The sequence below is a fragment of the Cyrtonyx montezumae genome, unplaced genomic scaffold (genome assembly GCF_038088225.1).
Source record: "Cyrtonyx montezumae isolate F1298 unplaced genomic scaffold, pur_monq_1.0 scaffold_24, whole genome shotgun sequence".
In the NCBI taxonomy this organism is placed as follows: Eukaryota; Metazoa; Chordata; class Aves; order Galliformes; family Odontophoridae; genus Cyrtonyx; species Cyrtonyx montezumae.
In genome coordinates, this window is record NW_027071981.1 from 7234582 (window position 1) to 7260549 (window position 25968).

General features: G+C 46.5%; 1 protein-coding gene across 1 annotated transcript; it reads right to left on the reverse strand.

Moving 5' to 3' along the window:
* Positions 1–1197: 1197 nt before the first annotated feature.
* Positions 1198–7422, reverse strand: LGALSL (galectin like). The gene is made up of 5 exons (XM_065739557.1): positions 7118–7422; positions 6880–6951; positions 6662–6750; positions 6118–6295; positions 1198–3599 (listed from the first exon to the last, which is right to left on the reverse strand). Exons 1-5 carry the CDS (start codon positions 7148–7150, stop codon positions 3456–3458), a joined length of 516 nt encoding a protein of 171 aa, XP_065595629.1. The 5' UTR covers positions 7151–7422; the 3' UTR covers positions 1198–3455.
* Positions 7423–25968: the final 18546 nt, after the last annotated feature.

Below are 25968 nucleotides of genomic sequence, written 5' to 3' on the forward strand. Positions count from 1 at the left end.
TTTGGCAGAAAATACATAAATATTTAGCTCCTAGATTCTAGCATAACAGCTCAAAAGTTGGCTAGCACACACACGTGCTCCTGAAGAACTGTACCTTCTAAGAATCTCACAGACTACCAATGCCTACTGAAAAGCATTTTGAAAATCTGTCCCAGTCTGGAAACAATGTGATTTCAGGTCTAGTAGGGCTTATACCACAAATGTGCTTCTGAAGAATCCCTAAATTCTGGAGATAGAATAGAGATATACATTTTGCAGCAGTCTCCCATCTTAAACATTTGGGTTTAGCATAAAGTACAGAACAGAAACATTTAAGGCCCAAGTTTTCTCTGACTTGCACTGCACCAGCTTTTGAATGCAGTTAGCCAGGTAAACCAAGCACACATGGGACAGCCCTTGGTTACATAGCCATCATCCTTCCAGGTACTGCCCAAGAGCAAAAGGAAAAGGCTTCCAACAGTGCGTTAAACAGACAAATAGATGTGGAAACTCTAAATGTGACTTTCTGCCCTTTGTTGAGCTCTCTGCCAAACCACTGCCCAGCAAAAGTGGATTTACAGCTCTTCTTGCCTCTAAGCCCTGCTCAGAAACCATGACAGGGCAGAAGCAGGTCGCAGGTGCCACAGTCAGTAGAGCTAGGCAAAACCAGAACGAGGTTCAAAACAGCATTTTCCTGAGCCAGGCAACTGCTGGCGCTGGAACCAACTGGTGTGCCTGGTGCAGCAGGTGGGAACGCAGACAGGATGGTTGTCACCAGGTCCTTGCTGCTGACAGAGACCTCTGAGTTCATCTCAGCATCCTTGGCCTATACTCTGTGCTGTGCTGAGACCATACAGGTCATGGAAAACCTGACGGCTGCACTAAGTTACTGCAGCTACCTGGAATCTCAAGAGGCTGAAAATTTAAGTCAGTCAAACCCCTTATTCTGGGCTACAGCAAAGGCATGGCGCAGAAATCTCTTTTGGTTTTGTGCTACTGCAGGGTCATGGTGCTACTCTCTCCAGCCTCTTACTTTATGGCCCTCTGGAGGAGCAGGACAGACTCAGGCAATGGCACTGCATCAGAAAACATGGCTTTGCATATACAGTTAGAGAAAGCACTAGACAGAGTGAGCATCAAACGTATCTCCAAACAGAACTGATCTGCTTTGGAGCTACAGACCCTTCCAAAGCTGGAGAAAAATCCAAACAGCTCATGTGGAAGCACCTTTCCCTTGGATTTTTATTATCATTTTTAAGAATATATTTTGTACCAAAACACTGTCAGCATTCTTTATACATTGGAAAATGACACAGTCATCATGAATCATGGAGAATAAAAACACAGCAAGACAGGAACATTTCATATCAAGGTTCAATCTGGAGTACAGATGGAATCTGATGTACAACTTAGAAGTCAGACACCAGATAAAAAGATCATCTGGAAAACAACAGGTTTTTGCTTAATTTTGAAAAAGGAAAAAAAAAAAAGCCAGGGGACTTCAATGTTAAGGCTAAAATTTCCATTAATAAGTCTCATTTTATAGGTGGGAGCCCAGTTCTTAACTAATTCACAGCAGCAACACCCCCCTGGCTTTACAGAGAGATCTGCACTTGTGTGAAGTAAGAAGCAGGCTTCTATGTCTTTGTGCTCGAGGACTCTGGTTGACCTCTGCAGCCTTTGGACCAGAGCCATAGCTGGAATTTCAGCTTGCAGTCTAAGGCTTCTTAACTGCAGGCCAAATTAGCACAAAATGAGGCTTTGCAACTGGCATTCTACCCTTCACTTTAGATATTCCAGTTTTGGTTGCCTTAAAAAACTTCTTTATTGCAAGCTTAATATATTTCTGTTCGTGAGATTTTTTTCTCTTTTTTTTTTTTTCTTTAATACTGTGCTACAAAGAAAGTTTTTATGTTTAGTGTCCCTACATTACATGTTTTCAAAATTGCCTAAATATATGTTTACATCATGATTATAACTACTCAGAAAGACTTGCTGTGGTCTACTGTGAGCAGCCAAGGAAAAAGCGCATTTAATCCTAAAGAAGTCAAGAAAAGTGGTTGTGTTCATTTATAGTGTAGCACAATGACTCTGTTTATACAGCTATACCTACTATTTAAAAAGCTACTTGAAAAGTTATTATTCATGTGCAGTAGATGATTTTCAAGCATTAATAACTTGGCTGTCTAGACAAGTTTTAATTGTCATATCAAAGGCCGAATATGTTCTCAAATGAGTGCAAAAAAAATCTCCCATCTCCCCTGAAAGGAGGCTAGTTCTTTTGCTGAACTAAGAGACTGCCAATTTGAACTTTTTCTCATTATAAAAGCACAGCTAAACCTAAACGTTTGCCATTTAATTTTTAAAAAACAGACTGACTTTAACTCAAACCTATCCTGTGCAGCAAAGTTAGTAAGCCCTGAAAAAAAGTTTAGTGAATATGCAAAGAGCTCCCCCCACCAACTACCATGCCCACATTTTCCCAGGGCCCAGAGTGCTCCATTAAAATGTAACTCAATGTTCAATACGAAACGTGATTTTTCCAGAATGATACGTAGAGTTTACCCAAAGAACCCAAGACATTTTGTACATTCAAAATGTTTACACTTTGCTGTTCTTAACGATCAGTAAGATTGTTCATTTTTACTAATACATACAATGAGTATAAATAAATAAACTACAGATAAGCTTTAAAAATTGTATTAACAATACATTGTGCAAAAACTTTTAACAATCTACATTCTATGCAAATACCCTGACTAAAATATACAGGCTAGTGTCCTGACACCCTCATACAGTTTTTTGCACAGTCCTTGGACCAAATCAGCAGCTGGGAGCAATCAGCAGGATTCCACTGCAAGCTGTGGAGGTTAGTTAGCTGATTAACACCAGCAGCAGATCTTACCCCTGGGCATGTGCAAAAATCCCATAGAAATCAATGGGAGTTGTGCTTGACTAAGGACTAAACAGTTTGATTGTACCCCAAAAAAGTGAATAGCAGATTTGCCGTTGATCTCCGTGGAACCAGGCTCAGGCCCTGGATAAGGATGTCAACATGTGTGGCCTTACGTTGTGCTACACTACTCCACTTCAGTGCAGAAACCATATATGCAAAATAAAACCCTTTTGTTGTTGTTACTGCTGTTCAGTAACTGATTTTAGTGCTGCGTTTCAGAAATCGCTTTTCTGTGAGATTTAAAACAAGACTGCAAGTCTTTCCAAATCCATTCCAATTTGATTATCCAGCACAAGTAGGCTGTTCTGATCCAAGAAAAATGGCTCAATGTCTATTAACCATCAGTGTTCTTCATTAGATAGATAAACAACAGCCCAGTTCATCGGCACAGGCGTGAAGAACTGCACACAGAAAAGGAACGGGGCAGCCTTCCTACTATAGTTGTGTCCAGATCCGGCTGTCACTTCTCCACACAGACGATGGCACCTGAGCCGGTTTGGAATCTACAGTTCTAACAAGATCAGCCAAGTTTTGTAAGCTGAAGATCTCCATTTATCTTTATTGTGTCAATTGCTGACAGTGTTTCAATACGGTGGTAAAAATCAAAGAGCTGATGTCCATCCACAAATATTCTAAAACGGGGATGCTCACAAAGTATCTCAACCTGTAAGAAATAAAATGACGAACCGTGTTCACAACATAACTGGGAAGTTATTTCACAGGATGCAAAGTGCACTGGTTTAGCCTTTAAGCAGCATTGGAATGGTTACACATCTTGCTACTTGCATGCCACGTAGCAGAGAAGGCTGAGCCCACTCTGTCCCCACAACCTCAGTTATACTACAAGGGATCTGCTGGTACTTCACAGGGACATTAATTCTGTCTGACCCACCGCTCTGCAGATTATGGTCCCATTGGCACCAGAGAGGTTTTGCCTCTTGGAATAATGCCAGGAGCAAACTGCTAATTAAAGGTATACCCAACCCAAATCTTGCATTCCTTGCTACAGATTTTTTTTTTCTTCTTCTGCAGAATGAGGGGGCAGTTCCCTCTGCAATGTTTTCCATGCTGCCATTAATGCAGCGGAAGAGAGCAAACTTTATAGGTTTGCCCTTCCTTCCCACACACTAGAACTAGACATACACAGCTGCAGTGCAACTAAAAAGCTTTCACTGTGGCAACTGCACACAGGACTGACTGCTGGACTAGGGGCTGCAGTGAAGGCAACATAGCACAGGACAGCTTGAATACAGCCAGACAGCCCACAGTAGGCACAGACTGCACCAGGGAAGGATAAAGCTCATCTCTCATCCTACAGCCCTGGAGAAATAAACAAGGAGAGGAGCTAGACCACTTGTTCTGAATAAGTCCAGAAATTCCTAATATTAAGAGTGGCTTGATGCCTCGCAGATAAGCTTTGCTGGAGCTGCCTCATCAGGAAGCCAAGACGTGAGGGCAAAAAACATGCATTTTTTGTATGGGCCCTTGTAGACCCCCAGGTCTGGAAAGGCTGAGAAGAAAATCTGCAGGGAAGCCATATGTAAATCCTGGGTCGTTTCTGAGGTTGGTAGTCTGGAGTGAAGCGCAGATTTCAGGCAAAACTATTAGAACACAAAAGTGGGAACAGGGCAAGTGACAAATTAAGCAGTGTAAGCACATCTGACTTTGGGCACATCATACTGGGGAAGTGGCAGTGGACTGTCCACAGGGATGTGGTAGTGCTCCACGTTAGCAGGGAAGCATTCATGCTGTTGTGCAGCTCTGGTGTCACCGTGGCAGGTGCATCCAGCCCCAGGCCTTGTTATGTAAAAGATATGGTTAGCCTCAACGCTACGATCCACTTCTGCAGATCACCCTGGGCCATACCAGAATGATAATTGAAGTGGATCACAGGTAATTGGCGAGAGCACTTAAATAATACTCCTGTTTAATTTAGTCACTGAGAAGGAGACCATCAAAGGTGCAAAGGCAAGAAAGAAGAAAAAAAAAAAACCCAGCAACTCCTTTTCTGCAGTATCTCACACTAAATGCACAATACTACTGTCCTCTGGTGCCAGCTGTCATTAGTGGGACACCCGCAGAACGTATTCTGGGCAATTCCTGTGGCCTGTCAGAGGGCCCAGCCACCGCCCATGGCAGCAGGTAGCCCATCCCTCTCAGCTGAAGCAGGACCAAGCCTCCACGCCCTACTAAGTGTGTTTCCCACGTGCACTGAAGGGTGTTGCCAGCTGTGACGGGAGAGACTGTAGAAGCAAGTAGAGCGCAACCAATAGGCAGTAAAACCTGTCATAAACACCCTCTGAAAGCCCAAGCCTCTGGGGAGACAGTGAGCTTTTGGGGCTGGGGGAGATTATCTTGGGGGGAAGAAGGATTATGAGAGTTTGGCAGCTGGTCAGAACAGGGACACTAAGCAAAGGGGCTGGTAAGGTTTCATAACAGGGGTGGGGGGAGCAGGAGGGTTTTTCTGGGTCAGCCACGCAGAGAAGGCGTGCAGCCCTTTTTCTCACATAGTCAAACTGCTGAGAGAGAAGCAGCCCTCTGCAGCTGCATACTTTGTTAGTCCTGATGAGCAAAGACATCTTCACATAGCCATAAACACCACAGATGGGAATCTGCTTCTAGGTCAACCCAGTCCATCCCGTGCACATGGGATTTCCACGTACCCTATTTCCAAGTGACTGTGGGCTTAAATTTGGCAGGAGACTTAATCCCAGGGTTCAGAGAATACCACTATTGCTTAGCTATTTAATCTGCTAACACAAAGGGCTACGGCCAACCTCTGTAACATCCCTGGAGGAAAAGGATGAACAAGATCCTCATTAGCTGTGCTAAACTGCAAACGCTATGTCCATTATAGAAACCATCCAAACCCACGGCGGTCCCACAGAGTATTTACATTCTCCAGTAATAACTTGAAATGCAGTAATGACATAGAGGTACTTTTTAATTTATAGCTATAAAATTAAGCTCAGGAAGCACACTTCATCACACAGCATTACAACCTCCGACTTGTCATAACACCCTGTAATGTGTTTACGGCCCCGTCGGAACTGCCTGCAGGTGCAAGGCAGCAGAGAAGCAGGCTCTGCACAACACAGCGTGTGATCCATAGCAGCAACCCAGGCACCAGCACCACCACCAAGGCGAGCACAGGTACGCTGTCAGAGACCGTGCCAACTCACCCGAAAAGGCTGGTCCGGTATAAAGGGGAAGTAAGGAATAGACGACTGCTCTTCTCCCCATTCTCCAGCTACACACGAGTTTCTGATGAACTGTCTGTCTGTGAACACGGCCTTCAGCTCGATGGCCACGTCCGCAGGAGGATCCTCTGACTCCCCGCAGGTCAAGCTGATGCCGAAGCTGCAACGCAAACACAGCCGCTTTCATTCCGCCAGAACACAAGCACAGAAACCCCAGCGCAGCTCGTCTCTCAGCAGCACAGAGCTGGGAATGCCCGCAGTGCTCGCAGGGCAAAGGACACGGCTACAGCACACAGATAGGCGCGTGTGCGGCATGTATATGAGTATCTGCGATCCGACGCGAGTCCTTCAAGTGAAACCCTGGGAAACGGGATCCAGAAAAGAAATGCCCCCTCTATGGGTCAAAAGAAAAACCAGCACGCTATATTTAAAGCGATAAAAATAATCCCTCGGTAGAAAGGAGAGACCGTGCGTGTGTGTGTGCGGGTGGGCTCCCACCCCCCCAGCCGGGCCCAGCGGGTTTCACCTCTCGGGATTGAGGTCCACGATGCCCATCACCAGGATCTTCTTCCCCGGCCGCATCCCTCCTTTGATGTGCCCGCAGAAGGGGACGATCTGCCAAGGAGAGGGGCGGCGGGTCACCCGGTTGTGCAGACCAACGGGGGGGGGGGGGGGGGAGGGGGTCATGGGGGGGAGGATTGTGAAAAGGAGTCCAAAATCAAAAGCAGCAAGAAAAAAATTTACCAGCCGAGGGAAGTACACATCAGCCTGCACCGGGGATCCCAGGGAGTTGTTTAAATGCCCGTCCTCTATTTTCTGCAGGTAGAAAGCAGAGCGCTGAGGCAGGCAGAGGCAGCGCGGCCTCTCCCGGCCCCCCGCCTCTCCCCTCCGCAGGTGCGCGCCCCAGGCATCAGCAGCGGCAGCCGCCTCCACGCCGCAGGTGCCCGCCGCTCCCCGAGCCCCGCGCCGCGGCGGCACTCACCAGCGCGTCCCGCTCCGCCACGGTCCCCGCCATCTTGTGCGAGCGGCGGCGGCGCTGGGGACGGGGAGGGGGCGGTGGGGCAGGGCTCCGGGGGACGCCCGGCGGCTCGGGGGGCAGCGGCAGAGCCGGAGCGGTGCCGGCGCAGAAGTAGGAAGGCAGAGAGGAGGAGGAGGAGGATAGAGCAGAAGGGGAGGTGGCCGGCGCTGCCTCGCCCGGCGGGGAGCGGGGAGAGCCCAGCCCCTGGCCTGCGGGGAGCCGGGCAGGGCGGGGATGCCGCGGCTTCCTCCGCTCCGCAGCTCTGCCCCGCGGCGCGGCAGCCGGGCGGAGGGGCCCGAGGCACGGCCCGACCGGCAGTGGGCGGCCCCAGCCCGTAACCCGCAGCCCACAGCGCGGCCCCGCGGGGTCTCGGCCCCGCCGAGGAGGAGTCGGTGGGCGAGGGGCGGTGCCGGGCCGGGGTGGGCCGGAGGGGGGGAAGGAGGGGGCGGTGGGAGCGCTCCGCGCCCCTCGTGGTGGTGGGGAGCGCTCCGAGCGCAGCGTGCGGCGCTCCTGGGCCGCGTGGCACGGCACTGCGGGATGAGGAATCCCTTCACCGCCGCACGAGTGACCCGTCCCGACGAGCGCGCTGCCTCCGATGGGCTTAGGGTACTGGGGGCGAGGGTCTGGAGGTGGCAGTTAGGGTTCGGTGGTGTTCGTGACGCGTCGCCTCCTGGCTCCCGCAGCTCGGCGTCGGGATGGGTGGATGAACGTCGCCGTGCGGCGCGGGGAGGATTAATTACTCACGCTGCGTAAAGCGCTGTGGAAGAAGCTCAGTCATTGCAATGCTTAGGGTTTCAATGTGACCACGCATATCTGTTGGGAAATGCTACCAATCGCTAGGTGATGCCATTCGAGAAATCAAAAGCTACTGAGAGTAAGTAAAGATTGTGCAACTGTGTGGATGCTTGGATACCTTTTCAGTAGCGTCCACTAATTTGGGGATGTTTTCATCTCTGGGTGCCCAGCTGGAAGTGGCTCATTGGAGCTTATGTTTGTGCATAAGCTTCTGGTGGTTGTCACGTGCAGAAGCTGTGGCTTCGTCAGCTGTACCAGCAGGGCTAGGCATGCAGGCAGCAGGGATCCCTGTGGCTGAGGTCTTCATCTTTGGAAAACCACCAGACCATTTCTGGGTGTCAGCCCTACCACACAGAGAAACGCCTTCCTCACATGCAGCCATGAGACTGCATTCGTAAGCAGTGCACTAGCACGCAACTGTCACACGTGAGAAACAGTTGGCTTTCCAGCGGTGAGCCAGCTGAGCTCACGGGTTTGTAGCAGCGGGGGGTCAGAGGTAGACCTGATGGTTTTTCTCTTGTACTGCTCACCTCTGCCCTTGGCTGCATCGTGCTACTTTGTCACTGGCCTAAGAGAGGAGAGAAAGCACCAATGTATTTTTCATTTTCACTTGGTACATGATGCCCGAAGAGCACTTCTCATAACTCATCACCTTTTCCTCGGATGTACAAGGAGCCACTTCATTGGGTAAGATTAAGTTTATAGGACATAAAATCAGGCCGGCCTGTCCTTTGTGCCACGAGTTCTCGTGAGGAGAAAGGTCGTTATTATTATGTCTTTATTTTGGAATAATTAAGTGGCAAGGCTTGGCTGTATGGCTAGCTGCTTTGCCTCGTGTTCATCTTTTCTGGCACGTTTTCCAGAAACGAGCACAAACGCAGTGTTTGTTCTGTTGGCCTTGGAAGGAGTGCCTGGAACAACCCGTGGTGTGAAGCTATGACTGGGGGCGGACATTGCTGTGTTTTTCAGGCACTGATTGGTTTGTGTGCTTCTGTTCTATGCCAGGTTCTCCTCTCACCCTGTCGCAGCCCAGGACATCGAAGCTGGGGACAAGTGAGGCAGGCAGAGCAGTGTTTCCCCATGTGCCACTGTGATGGCTGCTCCTGTGGTGTTCTCCAGCTGAAAAGAACTGCCTGCCTCATCTTCTTCTAGGGCTGGTGGTGGTAGCTGGGACAACATGATAAATATTTACGCTCAACTGAAATAATTACGACTTAGGTGTCGTTGAGACCGACTGGTTGGCCAAGTGCATGGGTAGACATCGCTGTCCAGTTCAGGGCTTGTACAACCCTGTGCTCAGTGGGAACCTGACACTCCTGAAATACTTAGAATTGTGTAAAGATTAAAAAGAAGTGTCATGGTGTGAATATACCATCTGGGAACAGCTAATGATATGCCCAGCCCAGCCACCAAAGCCATTGCTGAGAACTGGCAAACCCAGAACATCACCTTAATCCCAGCACCCTGTATCTTGCAGCCACTCCTTTTGATGATTTAAAGAGGCGTATCTAATTCTCAGCTGGCCTTCACCAAGAAGGAATGCAGCACGGTTGCAATTTTGGTGTGGTATAATTACCCTGCCTTTCTTGCCCCATTACCACTGACATTGCTCTCCTCACGCCTGGGTTTATAGGCTGACTTGTACAACCTCTTTGATTTGCTTTGTTGTTTTCTTTAACAGTGTAGGTAAGAGGTGTTTGCTGGTTTCATGGAAGCTTCCTTTGGTTTCTGAGTGGCATGGCACCGAAGTCCTCATTTTTGTAGGACTCTTTCAGGGCTGAGCAACGTGATACAGGAGAGACTGGTAGTGAGTTTGATTCGGTGGCTGGAGCCAAGTGCAGAACAGTCCAGAGGAGTTTCTCCTTTCAGAAATGCTGCGGTGCCGATAAACAAAGGGCTACTTTTCTTGGAACTCAATGGCTTTGCCACCGCAGTCATCAGACAGAGTTCTGGGAAGCCAAACTCAACCCTGTGTAAATTTGCCCTGTGCAGGGACCTAGGGCAGAAACTTGAAGAGGTTAGATTTGGGTGGAAGCCAGCAGTGGAGACAACAGAGTGGGAGACGTGGGGCTTCTCTTGCCATGCAGCTTCAAAGAGACACAAGAAGGAGATTCCCCAGGCATTACATATAGAGACTGAAGTGCAAGGTGCCACATCCCTGCGGAAAGGTTAATAAACCTCACCTACAGGAAACACACTTATCAGTACAGACAGTGCAGGGAGAGTGTGTAAAACACTGTGAGTTTTCACAGGTTAATGCTATCACATCTTTGTGGATGGAGGAGGGAGTCCAGGGCCAGGAGCAGCACCCCCTCTTCAGCTGGCATTCTGAAGTGTCTGATGTTTATACAGATCATTCCACAGCTTAATGTTAAAACTTGACATTTATTTCACGTGGCTTCCTTGCTTCTTGTCGCTTCCTGAATTATTCTGGTCCAAGTCTTGCCCTTAGGGCTTCAAGGTTCTTGCTGTGCACGAGTCCAGTAGTAAACTCAGTTTTCTGGGCCTCTCAGTAATAGTGATCAAGTAAACCAGTGTTTAAGGAGATTGTCCTGAGTGAGTCATTTGATTGCACACAATTGCTGCACGTTTTGTGCAGAGCTTGTGTCTATCAGCAGTATTTAGCTTGCAGATTGTTTACTGGATTCTGCACCAGGAACCAAGGTACATACATAAAGGTATGCCAGATAAGAGGCTGGTTGTGGGTTGAAGGCTATTCACGTTCACGATTTTTCATCTTTTCCACAGAGAATCAGTGCCCAAACACATGGGGCAGGCAGAGGTGATGCTGTGAGGCTACAGCAGGAGCTGGAGGCATCCCCACGGGACACTTGTTTATGACTGGGAGGCTGGTCTTTCCTGCTGTGTCCTCTATGGGGCTTCCTTTGTGTTATCTGCACTCAGCTGTTTGATGACAAACCTCGTGATGTTGGCTCTTTTTTCTTTCAGTTTTAGTTTTGAGTTCTTTGCCATTTCACAAATGCTTGGCTTTTTTATTTGTGGGTTGTTTTTTTTGTTTGTTTGGGTTTTTTTTGTTTTTTTTGAGTTGATTTCCATCTTCTGAACATGAAGTGCAGTTTGAGAATTGCTTATTTTCCCCAGAACTGAAATCTAGCATCAGAAATGACCGTTGTGTATGTCACAATTTCCAAGACAACCCCATGAATCTAAAGTGAGGAGTTGTGAACACAGTGCATTATGCATCATGCCTTCGTCCCATCTTGCAGGGGACACGGAAGCAGACTGCTAAGGGGCTTTTACCTATAAGTATCAGCATGTCAAAGCACCTTTCTATGTGCATTAGTTATTAGTAACTGCTCTATCTCAAAGAGGCTTCCTGTTACTTTGCATGGACTGGGTGGGGGCTTATTTTAGAAGGTCTACAACAAATGTTCTTCATTTATGAGTTAATAGACCCACCTTATTAATTCTGTTTTTACGACGCTTTCTGCAAACGAGACCTGGAATGTGAGAATCACATCTTTGCACTTTCACTGCCAGCCCCAGCAGTTAAAGTTTCATGCAAAGGAAATGGTGTGCATGTGGCCAGGGCAGTGTTCCCATGGATTTGCTGGGTCCAAACCAGTGTGCTTCGTTGGAGCAGAGTCAGCATCTGACCCGGTCCCAGAAGCCTGAATGAGCACACAAGGCTGATGGCTGTCCTATAGTCCTCTAACAGTGCCTCAGAACAATCCCAGTTCAGTTGGCGCAGATGCTGGCACAACAAGGCTGTTCTTGAGAAGGCACAGACAGACAGATGGACACTGCTTTGTACTGCAGGGTTTTGCAGTGTCTTTGGGTGGCTGATTGTGCAAGAGTTGCACTGCCTGTGCTGTATTCTCACTAAGGCACTGCGGCAGTCTGAACTCATCTTCCCTTTTGGATCATGTGCGGTATCCTCCATTAGTAACACTTTGCTCTGACAGGCGTCCTGCTGTGCATTGCAGCAGTCAGGGGCTAAATAATTTATTTTGGAAGCAAGTTTTGTAAACGGCTTGGAAAAGGGAGGAGAGCAGGAATATTGCAGCAGTGAACCATGGGGTGGATTTCAATGGTAGCCTTGGAGAAATACATTGTGCCCTATAGTTTCTGAGCGTTGCACTTTGCCATCCATTGTTTCAAAATTGCTTTCTCTCCCATAATTATCTTTACAAGAGGAGGTGGATCCAAAGCATTTGTTTGTGCTTTTTTTTTTTTTCTTTCAAGGTAGTCCATTGATTTCCATTTTTAATAATAAGTGTGAATAAACAAAAGGAAAAAACACCACGGCAATACATTACTTGGTATTTAAAATAGAGAGAACAGGTCTGTTTGCCACAGCACGTTCCGTATGTGGACATCAAAGTGTCTTACAGAGGTCATAATTCTCATTTCAAAGATGAGGAAGCAGAGGTGCTGGGGGAAAGTGGCTGGCTTATCCGGTCAGTACTGGAGTGGGGCGAGAGTCTCCTGAGCCTGTACAGCAGGCAGAGACAAGGGAACGCAGGAAAACCAACCTGTCCTCCCTTAATCAGGAGAGCTCAGGTCCCAGGTGTTTTGAAGGCACAGTGACACTGCTGGGAGAGCAGCAAACCATGCCACACTGGCCATAGAGCCAGAGAAGCCTGGTTTCCTGCTGTTCTGTCCAAGGGTTCTCTGATGTTGATCTTTGATGATGCAGACACGAGGTGCTAGTGGCCTTTCCCTCACCAAGGGAACTGATGGAGTCTGGTCCCCAGCTTTATTGTCTGTTTCCCCAAAAGTTGAGAATTTTTGAGCCTTTCTGTCAGGCATGATTGCTATGAGACAGCAAGTGCAAATAATACATGCTCGCATGCTTACACCCATGCATGCACACACAGACATATATCTTGGCATTGCAACACAAGGGGCATCTTACCCTATGGAACTATGTGATCAGTTAACATTTTTTCCTTGCAGATCTGTGGTTTTAAACATGTTTCTCCATAGAGTTCTTGAAGATAAAGGGTGGTACAGGGTCTTTGTTATGTTGATTCAGTACACTCATTCCATCTTACTGAAAAATGCTTTCCAAGGAAGACATACAGTGCTTCCAAATTACTCTTCCAACTCTGTGGCTGCATCTTGTTTGAGCCCTCAGAGGCTCGCTATTAAGTCAGATTAAGTTCCCTGGTTGACGAATCTTACCTCCTGGTGAGAAGACTTCTATGCCTGCAGCCACACTGCCCCAGGGAATGGTCCTGTCACATCTCATCACCCAGAGAGGCAGAGCTGAATGAGCTTTTTCGTGGGAATTTCTGAAGTAGTAATTTTCAATCTTTCTTGATTTGTGAGTTCTGAAAGTGCTTTAGGTGCCATCTTGGCAGGAAACTGAAGCTTACTGTTAAGAGAGTGTTTTTATTAGCTTTGACAGACCCATTACAAGTAGGCTGTGGATACCACAGGTCTTCAGTGCATGTAATTTCACAGTATAACGTATCCATGAGTTCACACAGGAATCTGCCAATGGGAAGCATAGTGTGTAAGATTATCCATCTGTACTCATGTGGTAGGGAGGAGCAAAATCACTGGCAGCCAGGACACAAAATCATGCATCTGCCTTTAGGAGGGCAGCCATACTGAGGTTGTGCACGCATGGAGGTGGCTGGCAGGGCTCCCCAGGGTGCTGCTCAATGGGCTGTCCTTGGGAGGTCAGCTCTTGGAGTGGGAAGCAGCCTGCCTACCTTTGACACAAGCTGTGCAGCACAGCTGATAGTTACTGCCCAAGGTAACTGCTTTGCAATGGCTTGCAGTGTGACCTTCTGATTAACAGGGCATCCCTGTCTGCATTCTGCTTCTTCAGACTACTGCTGGGAAAGATGGTTAGCAGGGGTAGGTTGTCTAGCTTTGTTGTTCACCCTCTTTGACCTTCAACTCTTTTTTCTTGATTAAATACATGTTACCCATCAATTAAAAAGAGACCGTGTTGTGTTTTTAGCTCATAGGAGCATTGTGAGAGCTTTAATGATAAACGTTTCAAGATCATCAAGAAAAATGTGCTATATAAATGCAGATTAATGTTACTAGAAAGCCTGCAGGTTCTTTTCCTTATATGTCTCTTCCGTGGTGTCTGCCAGCAGACCTGAGTACATTTGCTGCTCAGATTACTAATCTCAAATGTAATATATCAATGGAGTAGATTTCCTTTCTTTATATTTTAAATATCATGGCACACTGTATCATGCAACCTGTGATAATACTGTCTAGCATCTCTGTTATTAGAGCAACTCTTCATACTTCTGTTGTTACAGGCCTCTGTGGCCTTGCTTATGGGCATACCTAAAAGACTTAGTAATACTTCAGTTTTCCAGATAGAACAACAGAGGCCTATTTTCTGAGCACAAAACTCTGAGCCAGTGGTGTAGTAAGTGAGTCTCCTAGCTCTCTCATGCTGTCTTCAAGCACTGGGAAACTGTTTTCAGAAGAAACAAAGATTACAGGACCTCAGTGCAGAGTTTGCAAGTGAAAGTAAGCTTCCTAAAGATAATTTTATTTTCAACCACTGTGTGCTGCAAGTGACACTTCAACTAGGCACTGCACTGGGTGTGTTTCCTGCATGTCTGGTTGCTCTTGGTGAGATGTTTTAACTGGAGGGGAAAGCCCTCATTCATTAGCAGTGCCTTTTAGGCTTCTGGTTGCCTTCTGGGTGTTTTACATCCTTGAGTGCTTCACTAATATTCTTCCCTTCACACTGAGCCTTGTTGTGGGTTGCTAAAGTGTTCCTCAGACTTGCAGACTGTTGTTCAAAAAGACTTAGAGGAAATACACAAATGATGGGGACGGCTGCTTGAAGGTCCCTCTTCTTCACACCTTACCAGGAGAATATCCTTTTTACTGGGCTGTGTAGTTTTTTCTGATTTGTTAACCTTACATTCCTTATTGCCTAGTGGTCTGGTGTCACCACAACCAGGGGAATACTTCCTTTCCTCCAGCTGATGTGAATGCTTTGAAAGGAGATGCTATCTTGATCTCTGGTAGGCTGGAGATGGCACTTTCTTGTCTCCTTTGTCTTTGGTGAGCATCCTGGTCCTCCTGATGAATGCACCAAGTGACATGAATGGCCAAGCAAGGAACAGGCCACTTGTTTTGAAGGAGGCAGGGGAGCTCTTTCCTTTGCTTTCCTTATTGTTCACTTCTGCCAAATCTGGCAAATCCCGTTTTTGCGTATCTGCTTCTGCCAGTGGCTCATATTGGATGTGTAGGTGTGTAAATGGAGTTTGAGAATTCCACTTCCGGAGCCAGGCACTTGGAAAGGAGGTGTTGGTGTTGCTGTCACCACACCTAAACCCTTTGCCAGTGTGGGGTCTGGGCGTCATAGGTGAGTAATTGTTATTGATGGAGGAGCCGCTTTGTTTGTCCACTGAATAAATAAAGCAGGTTTTCCAGCTGTTCCCTCCTCCAAGTCTCCTCCAGATCCTTCCAGTTTCCCCACGTCACTCCCTTTTCCTAATCTCCCCATCTTTTCTCTGTAGCTTCCTCCTGCAGTTTCAGTTCTGGTGAGCAGCTCCCAGCATCACATTCTTTTCCTCTGAAGAGGGCTTTCCAAGCAGCTTGGAATGTCTTCCATGGTACAACCTTCTTCTCAAAGCCATCTATGTCAAAAACCTATATTCTTCCCCTATTTTGCAATGATCATATTTAACCTTTAGTTACATGCTAGAGTTGCTAACCACTCTCTACTGGCATGCACTATTCCTAAAGAAGCTGTGTGCCTTTTAACCCAGATGTGCTGGAGGGCATTTACTGACCAAACCATCTGCTGTTAAGCTTTCCATTTGTCCTTTCAAGCCAAGGTTGCCATATTGCCCAGAGCCTATGACCTGAATAGCAAGATGGTGCCCTGTGAGAGTGTCTGGTCCTGGAATGGCCAGGTTTCCTGTCACTTGTTTCAGTAGCTGCACCAAATTCAGCATCCTTATGAAGGATTGTTCAGACAGTTCATCAGAGCATTCCAAAAGCAGAAATGTCGAGTAATAGCACACACCAACACCCATTTTGAAAGTGGTAGGCTAGTTAAATAGACAAACCCTGCAGTCACTCTGCATCAATATAGAGTGACAGTGGTCCTGCACTAAGCTTTTTTCATTTTTTTTTTTCCATCAGAGCAGCTCTGTCTCATTGATCCCCTCAGTGCTGTGCCAGAGAACAACTGGATAGATTTTTTTGTATTTATTTTCACTTCCTAACTAGGCGGACTATCTACAACACAGAAGTGTCAGCAAGGTACTGCTGCATGTTTCTTCTGTGTGGTCTGACAGGGGTATCTGTCTTGTCCTCTTTGCCTAGGGTGTAGCTCCTTTAGTAATGATTTTTGTGGAGCAGTGTTACATAGGGAAAGAGTTATGTTTAATGACAGTTCTGGGGCGTTTAAATGTTAAAGTACTTTCATAGCAGAGGTGTATGTGGTTGTGTTATGAGAATCAGTATAAATTATGCTAGCAAGAGCAAGTTTTATCTTTATATGTTGGGAAAGCTGGTCCTGTAATTGAATGTAACTGTAAATAAAACAAGCTTGGCACTGTTTTTCATTCACAGGCTTCCCATTCAAATATATTCCCACCATCACCATAGGAAATAATAGCTGTGAGGGGTCAAGTGAGTTGGAATCAGACTCATCTCATGACCTTCAGCTCAGGCACCGTCAGCCTGATATTCAAGACTCCCTTTATAAAGATAAAAATGGCTGCAGATTCAAGAATCTGTTAATTCCAACACCTATTTCAGGTGGGGATGAACTGTGGACTGGAAGAATCTGTGGAGTTTAAAAGGAGCATGGCAGGGTCGTCAGTGGCTTACAGTGTAAACATCCAGTGTAAGGGAGATAAATCCCCTGTTTGACCTCAGGGATCCTTAATGTGTCTCAAGATGCCAGCCTCACCTCCCACTCACCAGGGCACAGTGCCCACTGCAGGTATAGGGCACCAGTCCCTGCTCAGCCTGTCTTAATTAAAAACAACTTTTTTGTGTGATAGATACCAACAGAATGCAAGGTATAACCAGCAGCACAGGAGGCTTCTGCCCTGAAGACATTTCTGTGTAAACAGATGACAAGCAGAATATCCGTCAGGAAAGGCAGAAAAACTCCTTATTTTGGAAGGTATATGGTTCCTTTCCTCTTTGGGCTTGTAACCTCTGCAGGCTGATCTGGGCTTCCATTATAGAAGAGGTCTTCAAGGCTTGGAAAGTCTATGAGGGAAAAATGTGAAACCAGTGGAGGGGGAAAAAACCCAAGCAATTAGCACGCTCTGCCAGGGATTTTGTTTCAGCCCGTCCCTCTGTACTGGGCACTGGATGTATGCATCTTGTAGGAGAGCAGCTATGCCCATAGCACAGAGTCCCCATAGGCAGAAGTGGAAGGGGAGAGGAAGCACTTGGCTTAGTTTTACAGCCTTGAAACGGATTGACTGGCTGACATCATGACTTGCCCAGGGTTGCCTGGGATGTCAGCAGCAGAGCCGGTATTTAAAGCCCTGGCATCGCAGGCAGAGGCACCGTCAGGTCCTGCTCCATCAGGTCTGACGTAGCAGAACCCTCATGTAACTCAGCCACATTCTCAGTTTGGTTGCAACAGTTTGGGAAGAACTTGTGTGCTGTATTTTCACTATGTATAAGTTAGAATGAGCGTACTTCTGTCCCCTTCTCTCCCACACTTCACGGAGTTGCATCCGGGGTCAGGGAATGAGGGTTCATTTTCAGCTAACTATGCACGGCTTTCATTTACATTCCATCTTTATTTTGTGTTGGGATAACAGAGGTTTGTGCTGGCATGAGAGACATTTTCTTACAGGCTGTCTGCAACCGCAGCTGAATTTCAGAAGCGTTTTGGCAGACGGCCCCTCTGGCACCCAGCGATCTTCACAGCAGCTTCTCAGGCTGAAATGTTTTTCTTGAAATGCGTCAGCCTGTATCTATTGTTGTACAAGCTTTTCCTTTTCCCCTCATCTGTTTCAGCCATATCTAAGCGTGTGAACTTTTCCCAAAGAATCTTTAATATTTTCAACATCTACAGTGGGCCTGAATAAAAGCTTGTTAGGGAAAAACTTAACAGGGGAGACTTTAGTGCGTTTGTTGGCTTATTACTCTGCCTGGCAATGATTTGCACATGCAGCCTTACAATAGCAGTAGTGCAGTAGCAAATCATGATTGCTTTGGGTAGGAAGAATCCCTCTGACATGCTTACCAGTGCCCCGATGTGTTGATTGCCTATCCTTTGAGCATCCATTTCTCATAGTTGGATCTGTCACGTGGCTTCCTGCCAAACAGAGGCTTAAAACTGTAAAACAGAGGCACTTCATACTGTGGGATAATGAAGATTGAGCATTTTAATCTGTGGGTTACCTTTTCGGGTAAAACTATTCATTTGACTAGGGTAAGGACAATAGAGCTCACCAGCAGCAAGTTTGGGATGTAACATAGGAAAAACACATCATAACTCTCCCACTCCTTCCCACCTATTTTTCACAGAATCACACACATAGTCACAGAACTGTAGGAGTTGGAAGGGACCTCCAGAGATCACCGAGTCCAACCCCCCTGCCCAAGCAGCTCCCTAGCCCAGGTTGCACAGGTAGGCATCCAGGTGGGTCTTGAATGTCTCCAGAGAAGGAGACCCCACCACCTCTCTGTGCAGCTCCAGTGCTCCATCACTGCACTGTGAAAAATTCCCACGTACATCTGTGCAGAACTTTCTATGCTTCAGTTTGTGGCCATTTCCCCTCATCCTATCACCACACACCGCTGAGAAGAGTCTAGCCTCGTCCCTTTGCCTCCCACACCTTAGATATTTATAGACGTGGATCAGATCCTCTCTGAGTCTTTCTTTCTTTTTTTTTTCTTTCTTTTTTTTTTTTTTTTCCCAGGCTATCCACCTATTTTGGAAAGCTTAATAAGTCAGGACTTCAAAATCACTGTCCATGTGTGCAGAGCAAAGGCGACATGCTGTGATCTTTTAGAACATGGAGGAGATGGAGGTTTTGATAAGAAGCAGGGGTGGAAAGATATGATGCTGGTGTCATTGGTGAGGAAGCAAGTGAGCTGTGGAGTAAGCCAGGGTGAGATGTATCATATGAGGATCGCTGGCCAAATTCAAAGTACCTATGCAGTGACTTGCCTCTAATTATATATTTAAACCCAGACCTAAAGAGGTTTTATACCTGTAAATTAAAAAATAATAATAAAATAAAATAAAATAAAATAAAATAAAATAAAATAAAATAAAATAAAATAAAATAAAATAAAATAAAATAAAATAAAATACAGCATTATCCGTAGAGATACCTCTGTGCTTTGTATTATATGGGGCATGGTAAGACAATCCCCGTTTTATAGACTTAAACTGACCGAGTCTACCTGCTTAGAGCTAATGTATTTTGTAGAAACTCAGCTATGAATGTCAAAGTCTGTAGAAGTGCAGCTTCTACATCTTTATTAACGTTTTTAATCTTATTATCTCAAGCCTTTTATCTTCAAATGTTCTTGGCTGTTTGTTTGTTTTCTTTACATTTGTTTACATAACTGAAAGTTTTTCTGGAAATGCTGGTATGGCTTTAAACTGCAGGAATGATTCACTGAAAATAATTCATTCAAAGATCTCAGCATCTCTTTTCCTTGTAATCTGGTGGTGGGTATTCTGAGATACTCTTGGAAGGTTTTTTCCCCTGAATGTGCATGTATGCACTCACACCCAGAGAAACTTGCACACATTTGCAAATGCAGACACTTCCCTCTTCTTTTGGGGCTTTTAAGTCACTCCCTGTTTCTGGAACAAGACACGTCCAACCTGTACGATTAACCCTTTCTGCTGTGTGCCTCCTTTCTTTGAGTCTAAAAGTGTGACACAGCTTCTTAGATCTGCAGATCCCATCCTGTGGCCTCAGTGGGGTTTTTTGTTCTTGCTGTCAACCTCTCTACTCTTCCAACACAGAGAAGGGTCATGCAAAATCCACTTTGAGAGTGGTATGTGCTCTGTGCTGACTCCTGCCATTAACCCAGGGTTGGCCTGGGAGCTGCTGGCTGCCCTGAGTCAAACCAGGCCAGGCATTTTCCTAAAGAATGAAATGGTACAGATCTGCTCCCAGGGCCCAACGTCATTCCCTGGCAATCTTTACCTTATTACTGTGGGTTCAGGTGTTGCTGATATAGAGGTTATAGTTTGCTCACATGTTGATATCTATCAGCAGCAAAAGCAGTGAGTACTGCCTCCGTCTTGGTAAGCTTTCAGCAGCTGGCACAGAAAACGAAGCGTGGTCCTTGCTGCCTGTGAAATGAGCTCATGAGTAGTGTTAGGGGTAGCATTTCCCTACTGGTCCTGTAACTGAAATCTCATGAAGCTCAGAGTGGCTCATCACTGTAAATATCAGTGTTACTTGAGCTATTTCATTTGTAGAGCTCTCACTTGGAACTTATGCTGCTAAAGAAAAATCAGGGGACTAAACATCTTTGAAGAGCAATAGGTTGTTTTTTCCCCTTGTTCTGAAAAAAGGTCATTTATGCAATGCCAGAATTCCCTGTAACTTAGTACTTGGCACTGTTATTTCAGAAGTTAAAAGCTATTACGGTGCTCTTTAATCAGCAGCAGACTGTGACAAAAACATGGTTGCTTTGCAGCGACAGTCATGTCATTGCAAAACTGACTTCTCCCTTAGAACCCATGCAAGGTAACCAGCAGGCATTAGGTGAGCTGGGGTTAGCCCAATAAATGCAATGCAAGGAGCCTGCAGCAGGATATGGAGTCACCCCATAATTACACTCCTGTTTTTAATGCTTCGTCTATGAAACAGTTGCTGGAATAGGACAACTTTTATAAATTCAAGGAGGGCCATGGTTATTATAACTGGCTTCAACAACACTTGGCTCTTTGAGGGCTTTTATCCAAATATCTCCAAGCCCTTGTTCTTCACAAAGGGAGATAAGTGTAATTATCACAGTTCTAAAGTGGGGAAAGCTGAGGCATACTGAACTTAATTACCTTCTCAAGGATATACAGCAAATCAGTAGCAGAGATGGGAACACAAACCAGTTCTCCCAACTTCCCTTTGTGCCCTAGTCACTGGATCTTGGTGCCATCTGGTAGCAGCTGCAATGGTTCTCATTGTAGCTGGACAATCAGTCCCAACAGGGCAAAGCTGCACTGGCCTGAATAGAAGGGAGACAACCCAGGTGGCTGTGAGATACACCTGTAGCCTTTTGTCTGGCATTCAGTGAACCTGGGCCAGCACTGGGAGCTTGCATAGTGTACGTGTGAAACACCAGTTTGTTCCTCATTGTTTGTCCTCATCTGCAGGAAAGGACTGCTGCTACAGGTCTCCCACCCAGCTGCCCTCTGCTAACAGCCCCTGCTGCCATCCCAGTTGATGAGGTCAGTGTTCTGGGACAAAGCCACAGCACCACACACCCTGTGCCATCCACTTGGGCTTCTTTCCGTTCAGCCTGTGCCATTTGTGTTCTGACCTCACCTCAGCATCCACGCAGACGCAGCAGGACCTGCGGCCATCAACACCTGCACCAAGCGATCCCTTGTTCCTAGAAGCAGTGCCACGTGCCTGAAATAAGAGGCTGTTAGAAGAGGTGAGAGATGAGATAAGCGAGGCACTGATTCTTCAAAGGACACGTTCAGCTGCTGTTCTGACCAAAGGCTGACAACAGAGAAGGATGGCCTTACAGTGTTCTGCTCTAAGAAAGTTGTGTCAAAGCAGAGGAAAGGATCTTCTTTTCACTCCTCTCACTGACTCCAGGCCAGCTGTATTCAAACTCTGCTTTCTCAGTGCCTACGCAGCCTGGGTGCAGAGCTGCACGGGGCTGTTTCCTCCCTATGCACTACCAGCTATCATAAAAGCTCTGAAATGAAGGTGCATGTGGCACCTCTACAGGCTCTCCAAAGGTCTCTCCACCCATCTGGCCCACCGTTTTCTTGCACAAGTGTGATAGAAGTTGTCTCAGCCGGTCAGGAGAATTCACTGCTACCTCAATGACATCTCCTTTTCCTCTTTGGGGTCAAAAACATAACCTCGAGCTTTTGCAGCAGACCAGACTGCTCTCCCTGTGGTTCCCTGAGCACAGTAGCACATCTCTGCACTCGTTTATCTATCTCTAGGAAGCAAACTAAGTTAAAATTCTCAGGATAAGATTTTCCTAGTGTTTGTGGATGGCTCATCACATTGTAGCAAAGCGAGGCTCTCAAAAAGACAAACATATTCCTACCCCTGGCTGAGATAACATGTTTCAGCAGGGTCAGCAGGCAGCTTGCTGCTCACAGCCTGGTCAGTACCTGCTTTTGCTGAGAATGGAAGGAGTTACAACTGTGGCAAGGGATGACTGGTGTCAGAGCTATACCTGTAAATATGAATGGAAGGTTGTGGTTCCAGCCACAAGCAGATGTCCTGCTTAGCATTTGGTCAGCTTACTTAGCTGTCATTTTTACCCCACTAAAACTTAACGGTGAGCAAGAATGGGCCAGACAGTGTTCTGTGGAAAGTGCAGGCTGCTCAGAAGACTTCTGTGGGAGAAACAAAAAGATAAGGAGCACAATAATGTAGGGGCAGGGAATACAGCAGTGCACCAGTACACTGAAAGTGGTTTCTTCTCTGCTGTTCTTGTGAAGGAGAACTTTGACATTTAGAAGGGTCAGATTTGGACAGGACAAGCACCGAGCATGGGCTGACTCTCACAGCAAACTGAAGGAAAGCAATCGTGAGAGCCTTGAGAACCGTAGTGGCTGCTGCTGGTGTTGCTGACAGGAAGGTAAAGAAGCCCTTCCCTGCAGCGCTGGTCGCTCTCCCCTGCCCATCTTCCCAGCAGTAGCTGTAAACAAGAAGGACATTGAGGCCCTGGAGCGTGTTCAGAGAAGGGCAACAAAACTGATGAGGGGTTTGGAGCACAAGTCTTATGAGGAGCGGCTGAGGGAGCTGGCATTGTTTAGTCTGGAGAAGAGGAGGCTCAGAGGAGACCTTATTGCACTCTACCACTTCCTGAAGGGGGGTTGTGGTGAGGAGGGGGTGGGCCTCTTCTCCCTGATAAATAACGACAGGACGAGAGGGAATGGCCACAAGTTGTCCTGGGAAGATTTAGATTAGATTTGAGAAAATTTTTTTTCTCTGAAAGAGTGGTCAGGCACTGGAATGGCCTGCCTAGGGAGGTGGTTGAGGCACCATCCCTAGCGCTGTTCAAGAAGCGTTTAGATGAGGTGCTAAGGGATTTGATTTAGTAGTTCAGTGGGTAGGATATGATAGGAGGATGGTTGGACTAGATGATCTTGTAGGTCCTTTCCAACCTAATGTACCTATGAACCTATAAACCAAAAGTTCACGTGCTCCCATCCTAACTCCCGTGCAGGGCAGCCCTTGGTGCAGTGCAGGTTCCCCTGCGGAGCAGCAGCTGTTCTTGGGCACCACCTACTGGCACTGCCCTTGTTAACTCTTCTGACGACGAGCGGTTGGGCAGGGTGTGGAGCTCATCCCAAGCCTGGAGGCGGAGAGATTGACACGACCTACCCGACCTTGTCAGTGAATGACCTGCTTGTTTTCATTCTGAGGGGTGGGGGGGGGAACTGCCTTGGGGCTTTGAAAAGCACTGTTATGTAAGGGAGGGATTTTTCCATGCTACTGGGATGCCAAAGGAAGTGCTGTGAAAGGGCGTGGGTGAAAGAAATAAAAAAAAAAAAAAAAAAAAAAAAAAAACCACAATAAAAACGGAGAAAATGCTTGTAGGAATAAACCAGTGGTCTTCCCTACCGCAGCTCTGGCAGAGCTCTGTATGGCAGAGAGAAAAAAGCTTTTCATTTTTGGGTCAAGCGTTTTAAATCAGAAAGTACAGGAGGAGGAGGTATGGCTTCAGAATGCCCTGCCTTCCAGCACCAGTACCCCAAACTGTGTGACAGACAGCAGGAAAGAACAAAGGGCTGGTGGTCACTTGCCCTAGTTGGCATAGGGCACAGAGAAGAGTAGGCAGTGGCTGTGCTTGACCGCGCTGTGGTTTTGCTGTACGTGATGGGAAGAAACCTCCCGGCTGCAGTTGCTCTATTTGAAGAACGCAGTGCAGCCCTTCTTCCCTCTTCTTCACTTTGTCCTGCTGCAGCTGTGACGTTTCAGCACAAACCACACCAACAGGCTCCCAGCATGCCCGTGGGCCCTAATTGCTCTGAGCAGCCTCATCTGCCCAGCGGCTCCATTTAAGCTCAGGCTGCAGCTAGCTTGGAAGTGGTTTTGTTGCCTTTGGGGGTTTGTGTGAGTACTTGTCTCCAGCCCTCTTTTACTGATTGTAACCCTTGGGTAAAACTTGGGCTGGGTCTGCCCCGTTGCTGTGATGCTGAAGGACCATACTACAGCATCCAGTTCAGGTATGGCAGGCTCGTGCCTGTGGATGAGGGTGCTGTTTGTGCTGGGGTCTCCCTTGGCTCCCTTACAGGGATGTAGGCAAAAACTACTCATCCAATTTTTGTCCCTGAAGTAACCATCTACTCCGTTGCTTTCCAGCAGAAGTTCCTCCTGGTATATGTGTTATATGTTTTATGCTGCTTGTATCTGTCTCAAATTCACATTTAATATTTTTCCCTGGAGAAAAGGTCTAGATTTAAGCTCATAAATTGGGCTTACTTTCCCCAAAGAAGAAATAGATAAACCTATCATGGTACTGTCTGCTTGTTGAGATTCTCACTGCCTACCATAAGATTTCTTCAGTTGTTCCTCTCTTAACTATCTGTTGGTATTTTTACTTTCAATTAGGTGAGGGCTCAAGTCTACTGTTTTTTGTGTCTTTATTTCTATTTTCTCTTCTGTTCTCAGAAATAATCCCAGTTTTCTTTTATTTAGTTAGTTATTCTTGAAGGGCTATGGATGAAAGCCCCTGTGAAACATCTGTGCTAACTCACCTGAGGAAGCATTTCTTTTCTGAAAGAGTGGTCAGGCACTGGAATGGCCTGCCTAGAGAGGTGGTTGAGGCACCATCCCTAGCGCTGTTCAAGAAGCGTTTAGATGAGGTGCTAAAGGACTTAATTTAGTAGTTGGGTAGAGATAGTGATAGGAGGATGGTTGGACTAGATGATCTTATAGGTCCTTTCCAACCTTATGAACTTATGAACTTATAGAATCATGGAATATCCTGAGTTGGAAGGATCCCATGAGGATCACTGATCCCAGCCCCTGGCTCCACATAGCAGCACCCAAACCCTCTTTCCCAAGCATATTCTTTTTATAAAATCAGTGCCCTTGTGGGTGTAGGGGTATGCATACTGCAGGATCTGAGGTAGCCATCAGAACCTGCAGAGATCCTGCTACCATCTCTGGCTGTTCTCATGGCAATGTCAGTGCATGTAGGAGTGTCTACTGGGGCTTTGATATAATAATACATTTGTTTTTAAAATATTCATGTCTTTTTCTGTTTGCTGGCTGTAGAGTCTGGGGGATAAAAGTTGTAGCTGGCAGGTGGAAATGGTTTGTTCAGTATGGTGTGTGTAGGGTGTGAGCCTGTTGTTTAATGGCTCTTACTATGAAGGGTTTTGTGAAACAGCCATATTGAGAGAGGGTTCTTCCTCCAGCAAAATGAAATTCACTTCCTTCAATTGCTTTCATTTTCTCTTGTATAGCATATTGCAAAAGAAGGCTTTCATTACCATGCCATATCACCCAGGGCTCTCCTTTCATACAAATCCTACCAACTGGAGAGATGTGTTCTCAGAAGATGCTTACATGGCTCAAGAGCTTTAGTCTGGCTCAGAAGCTTTCTCTGACAAGGCAAGCTCACTTTTTTATGGTAAGTGAAATCAGAGGTGATTTACAGCCTACATTGATATAACATCACCCATTACGATAATCCTTCATCATAATGAATGATGTAGTTATTACCTTGTTTTATTACCGTAGCAGCTAATTTTAAACTAAATTTGCTGCACGGGATGAATACCATGGACTGGAAAGGAGGCACTGGCCTTGCTGTAGTGGTTCAAATGGACTTCAGAAGGAAGAAAAGCCATCTTGCACATCAAGTGCAGGTTATTTTACAATGCAGGGGAAAAAGGTACTGTTTGG